Below are 6,000 nucleotides of genomic sequence, written 5' to 3'. Positions count from 1 at the left end.
TTTCAATGAAAAAAAAAACAGTTTGATAAGATTTTATATTTTACCACTTTATGTGATATTTTTTAAAGAAAAAAATCTTTTAACATATTTGCAATAACTTAAGAGGCAGTATTTGTAGATTCTGCTCGGTTTGTTCTAGAGGTCGTATCGAGGTGCTCCGATTTGGATGAAACTTTCAGGGTTTGTTTGTCTATACATGAGATGAACTCATGCCAAATATGAGCCCTCTAAGACAAAGGAAAATGGGGTAAAACGGGCATTGAAGTTTGAGGTCCAAAAAACATGACAAATCTTAAAATTGCTCGCATTTCCGTAAAACTTCATCAATTCCAACTCTCTTAGATGCATTCGAATGGTCTTTTGAAGCCCTTCAAAATGTGCTATAGACATCCAGGATTGGTTTGACTTTTTCTCATAGCTTTTGCAAATTACTGTTAAAAATTGATTTTTTTAAAACCTTAATAACTTTTTGCAACAGCCTTCAACACCCATACTCCCATAGGTCAAAAGTTAGGGAATTTCAGGAACTATAAGCCTACGGTATTAACTTTTTGGCCAATCGCAGTTTTTCTCATAGTTTTACGATTTTTCTATAACAAACATTTTACAACGTCGGTTTTTGCCCTGTAGGCTTCCATAGCGGCACTTTTTGGTCTCAATTTTGACATATTCGGAATCCTCAGGAAATTTTACATTAGATTGAGGTGTTGGAATTTTGAATTTGATTAAGAAAATAATTAAATAAAACATTTATGAAAAAAGTTAGATTTTTCATACCCTGTGTTCAATACGTCAAATGCTGTATCAAGTAGGCGAATACCTGTTTTACCCATAATCCGACAAAATGCTAAATAATATTTTAATTAATTCTAAATGGCATTTTTTCCAATCAAATTCAAAATTCCAACACCTCAATCTAATGTAAAATTTCCTGAGGATTCCGAATATGTCAAAATTGAGACCAAAAAGTGCCGCTATGGAAGCCTACAGGGCAAAAACCAACGTTGTAAAATGTTTGTTATAGAAAAATCGTAAAACTATGAGAAAAACTGCGATTGGCCAAAAAGTTAATACCGTAGGCTTATAGTTCCTGAAATTCCCTAACTTTTGACCTATGGGAGTATGGGTGTTGAAGGCTGTTGCAAAAAGTTATTAAGGTTTTAAAAAAATCAATTTTTAACAGTAATTTGCAAAAGCTATGAGAAAAAGTCAAACCAATCCTGGATGTCTATAGCACATTTTGAAGGGCTTCAAAAGACCATTCGAATGCATCTAAGAGAGTTGGAATTGATGAAGTTTTACGGAAATGCGAGCAATTTTAAGATTTGTCATGTTTTTTGGACCTCAAACTTCAATGCCCGTTTTACCCCATTTTCCTTTGTCGTAGAGGGCTCATATTTGGCATGAGTTCATCTCATGTATAGACAAACAAACCCTGAAAGTTTCATCCAAATCGGAGCACCTCGATACGACCTGTTTCACATCGGTGAAAAACTCGCTCTTAAACCAAAATTTGTTGGATTTATTTTTTAACAAATTCAATATTTTTTATGTTTTCAAAACGATGTTCGTTCTGAATGAAAAATTTAAAAAAAACATTTAGAACGAATATCGAATGGATTTTTTCGATATTTAAGTTTTCCGATAACTGAAAATCAAGCTTTATTTTACACATACTCACAAAAATTCAAGGGAATTATTTGAAAAAAAAAATTGAGTGACCTAATGAATTAAGTTCAACAATTAAAAATATTTACCACAAAAAAACATTGCCAATCTCAAGTTGGAATCTTTTATCAAATATTCAATCAATGTGATTAAATCGAACAGAATCATACACAGAAAAAAATATGTGAATTTACTCGACACGGAAAAATGAATCGCATGTAAACTCAATTTGTTGCAAATTTACATCAAATTGCATTTAAATTTACATGATTAACGACGTGCAAAAGTGTTACATCATAAATGATGTAACATTCGGAAATATTTTTTGTGTGTACGCTTGCGCTAGCCATAATCGTTAAAATCAGGGTAAATTTTTATATTAATTTTTCATTAACTTTGTTGTTGTTTTAAGTTAGAGTAAGAACAAGAGGTAATGATAAACAAAAAAAAATCAAAAATCCACTGATTCATAAAAAAATATTATAAAGTCTGTGTCAAATACATCCAGAGTTTATAAGTATTTTTAATGTCTTGAAAAACCTTTCAATTATCATATGGATTGAAATAGTGAAAGAAACCTTAAATTTAAAGTAAGTTACTTAAGAAGAATTCTCGCTTAATTTTTCAAAAGATCCTATGTACCAATGTTTTGGCGGATTGGTTGTTTTGAAAAAGTAATCTAGAATTGAGTGAATTTAATTTGAAAATTGTTCAAAATATTACAAAATTATTCAAGAATTAGAAAAAAATAAGCAGGTACGCTTGGGATTCCCGACTTTTCCCGACTTTCTGACAAAAAATCACAAATTCCCGACTTTTTCCCGATTTTTAGCGGATTTTGGCGAATTCCCGACTTTTTCTCGACTTTCCCGATTCCCCGACTTGAGTGGCCACCCTGCAGAGTTGATAAAAATTGTAAGCAAATACACTTACCAAATGCCAAGCAGAGTAGAATTTTCGCTGTCATCATCGTCGGTAGGGTGGGGGACAATTTCTCAAATTTTCTATAATGAAACAAGAAAGGGACAAATGATTTTTTCTTCGATAGTTGGTAATGCGATACTAAAATGTTCCTTTTTATTCTTTCGTTATTTGTTTTATTGTTTTTTTTGTGTTTGTTCTTCGACATTTGTTTGTTTTTTTTTTTTGCTAATAGTTTCGTAGGGGTTTAGCGGTTAGCGGTTTAATTTTCTTCCTTTCTGAGACTGCGGTTTAATGTTTTTTTTTGTGTGGCGAAAAAAAGGTTGGAAAATCTAATATCAACAACGGAAATAAAGAGGGAAACTTCCAAAGCATGTTTCGTTTTAGCAATAATCAAATACAACCTAAAAATAATAATTTTGCTAGTGAGAATTAAAGTTCTTTCAAACGGTACAAAAACTTAAATAAAACAAAAGATCAATTGGAACCTATACACACACGTGTGCACGAACGTTTCGGACCGTTAACTAAATTGTACACTTTGTTTGTATTTTTCTAACGAAAAACAAAATTGCCATTTTCTCTTGTTTTGCGTAGTAAGATCTCTACATTCTCAGCTATTTGTGTGTATGTGTGTTTGAGGGGCGTTTCCTTGTGATAAACGGTTCGCTAGTTCTGCTCCAATCGGCCTAATTAATCCTTTCTTACACAGTCCAACAAATAAACACATGTTGAGGATTACTTGTTCACGGCAAATTAAACTCTAGAGCGTAAGCTGGTTTATTAATCGATTAAAGCATTGTTTGTTTTGTTTTCATTACTTTACGTCTCGCGCCAACAGCCCAAACGATTCGAATCGAAACAACGCAGAGAGGATATTTCGGCGGACGGTCTCGTCCTGAGTGACCAACAATCGTAGCGAAACAAGGCAGGTGGGAGAAGGTTAAACAGTTTGCTTTTAAAACTATTTACGAAAGAAACAACATTCTCCAAGAGGCGAAAAGAGCACAAAAATATAGAAATATATATAAAAGAAACAAATTGGAGGAAAACAAAACAATCATTTCAACCAACCCAACAAGAAAACAAGAAGATTCAACGAGGAAGAAAAAAAGTGAGCACTCCTCTCCGCTTCTGAGTACGGCAGGACGGCGATCGCAACCAAAACTGCGTCCAATATCCTCTCCGGTTTCGATTGATCGTTTCGCGTTTGTTTGTCGGTTGTGTGCATTTTTTTGTAACGGTTTATATTATTTGTTCTGCAAAACTTTCTTATTCAATCTTTTTTTTCGGCTTTTTTTTTTGTTTGTTTGTTTCTTTATCACTACGATTACATTCCGTTACCTTCTTTTTTGTGTGTGTTTGTTTTTGTTTGCAATAATTATAACTAGTTTTTATTTTGTTCCGTTCCTTTCTCGTCCTCCGCGCTCTCTTTAGAATCGACGTATTTGTTTGTTTTTTTTTCGGGGGCAAAAGTTTCAAATTTCCGGGGGGAAGGAGGGGAGTCGAAGGCGGATTTCGTGTTTTAATTTTTAGAGCAGTTAGTATTTAGTGTTTAGTAGTAGTAGTAGCGGTAGGTAATAGTATACTTATCAAACTTATGAGCATTTCAAGCAGGCACCTTCCACGTCGAAATCGAGTACCATCAGTTTGGTTTCCTCCGTGCCGTTGCGCGATCCAACGGCGCAGATGAGTTTTGTGTCGTTGGCCCTGCGAAAGAGAGAGAAGCGTCTTCGTTAAAACCAGTGGCAGGGTGGCCACTTAAATTACATTTGCAAAGCCCCGACTTTTCCAGAACCTCAAATAACAAGGATTTCTTAACCAAATATTAAATTCTTCATTCATAAATTCTAAAATTGTAAAATTGTAGATTTCAAAAATTGTAAAATTGTAAAACTGTAAAATTGGAAAATTGGAAAATTTAAGAATTGAAAATTTCTAAAATTTTAAAATTATAAAACTGTAAAATTATAAAATTGTAAAACTGTAAAATTCTAAAATTCTAAAACTGTAGAATTGTAAAACTCTAAAATTGTAAAATTCTTAAATTCTTACATTCGTAATTCATAAATTCGTGAATTTTTTAAAAATTTTAAATTGTTAAATTCTTAAATTCCTAAATTCCTAAATTCCTAAATTCCTAAATTCCTAAATTCCTAAATTCGTAAATTCTTAAATTCTTAAATTCTTAAATTCTTAAATTCTTAAATTCTTAAATTCTTAAATTCTTAAATTCTTAAATTCTTAAATTCTTAAATTCTTAAATTCTTAAATTCTTAAATTCTTAAATTCTTAAATTCTTAAATTCTTAAATTCTTAAATTCTTAAATTCTTAAATTCTTAAATTCTTAAATTCTTAAATTCTTAAATTCTTAAATTCTTAAATTCTTAAATTCTTAAATTCTTAAATTCTTAAATTCTTAAATTCTTAAATTCTTAAATTCTTAAATTCTTAAATTCATAAATTCTTAAATTCTTAAATTCTTAAATTCTTAAATTCTTAAATTCTTAAATTCTTAAATTCTTAAATTCTTAAATTCTTAAATTCTTAAATTCTTAAATTCTTAAATTCTTAAATTCTTAAATTCTTAAATTCTTAAATTCTTAAATTCTTAAATTCTTAAATTCTTAAATTCTTAAATTCTTAAATTCTTAAATTCTTAAATTCTTAAATTCTTAAATTCTTAAATTCTTAAATTCTTAAATTCTTAAATTCTTAAATTCTTAAATTCTTAAATTCTTAAATTCTTAAATTCTTAAATTCTTAAATTCTTAAATTCCTAAATTCTTAAATTCTTAAGAAGCAGTATTTGTAAATATTGCTCGGTTTGTTCTAGAGGTCGTATCGAGATGCTCCGATTTGGATGAAACTTTCAGCGTTTGTTTGTCTATACATGAGATGAACTCATGCCAAATATGAGCCCTCTACGACAAAGGGAAGTGGGGTAAAACGGGCACTGAAGTTTTAGGTCCAAAAAACCTAAAAAATCTTAAAATTGCTCGCATTTCCGTAAAACTTCATCAATTCCAACTCTCTTAGATGCATTCGGAAGGTCTTTTGAAGCACTTCAAAATGTGCCATAGACATCCAGGATTGGTTCGACTTTTTCTCTTAGCTTTTGCAAATTTCTGTCAAAAATGGATTTTTTTAAAACCTTAATATCTTTTTGCAACAGCCTCCAACACTCATACTCCTATAGCTCAAAATATAGGTAATTACATGGACTATAAGCCTACGGTGTTAACTTTTTGGCCAATCGCAATTTTTCTCATAGTTTTTCGATTTTTCTAGAACAAACATTTTACAACGTTAGTTTTTGCCCTGTAGGCCAAGAAGACGGCACTTTTTGGTCTCAATTTTGTCATATTCGGAATCCTCGGACAATTTCACGTAAGTTAGAAGTATTGGAG

At 31.1% G+C, this 6,000-nt stretch overlaps 1 protein-coding gene across 2 annotated transcripts in view; it reads right to left on the bottom strand.

Moving 5' to 3' along the window:
* Nucleotides 1-2,698: 2,698 nt before the first annotated feature.
* Nucleotides 2,699-6,000, bottom strand: part of LOC120418680 (F-box/WD repeat-containing protein 7) — a 48,888-nt gene continuing 45,586 nt past the window's right edge. For both annotated transcript variants that reach the window (XM_052710289.1, XM_039581136.2), the window contains exon 10: nt 2,699-4,299. In XM_052710289.1, the coding sequence (XP_052566249.1) occupies nt 4,188-4,299 (112 nt within the window). In that variant the 3' untranslated portion in view covers nt 2,699-4,187. The remainder of the gene's footprint in view (nt 4,300-6,000) is intronic.

Source organism: Culex pipiens, chromosome 3 (genome assembly GCF_016801865.2).
Source record: "Culex pipiens pallens isolate TS chromosome 3, TS_CPP_V2, whole genome shotgun sequence".
NCBI classification, from domain to species: domain Eukaryota; kingdom Metazoa; phylum Arthropoda; class Insecta; order Diptera; family Culicidae; genus Culex; species Culex pipiens.
The sequence above is the reverse complement of the archived record's forward strand: the minus strand, read 5'-3'. Positions and strand labels throughout refer to the sequence as shown.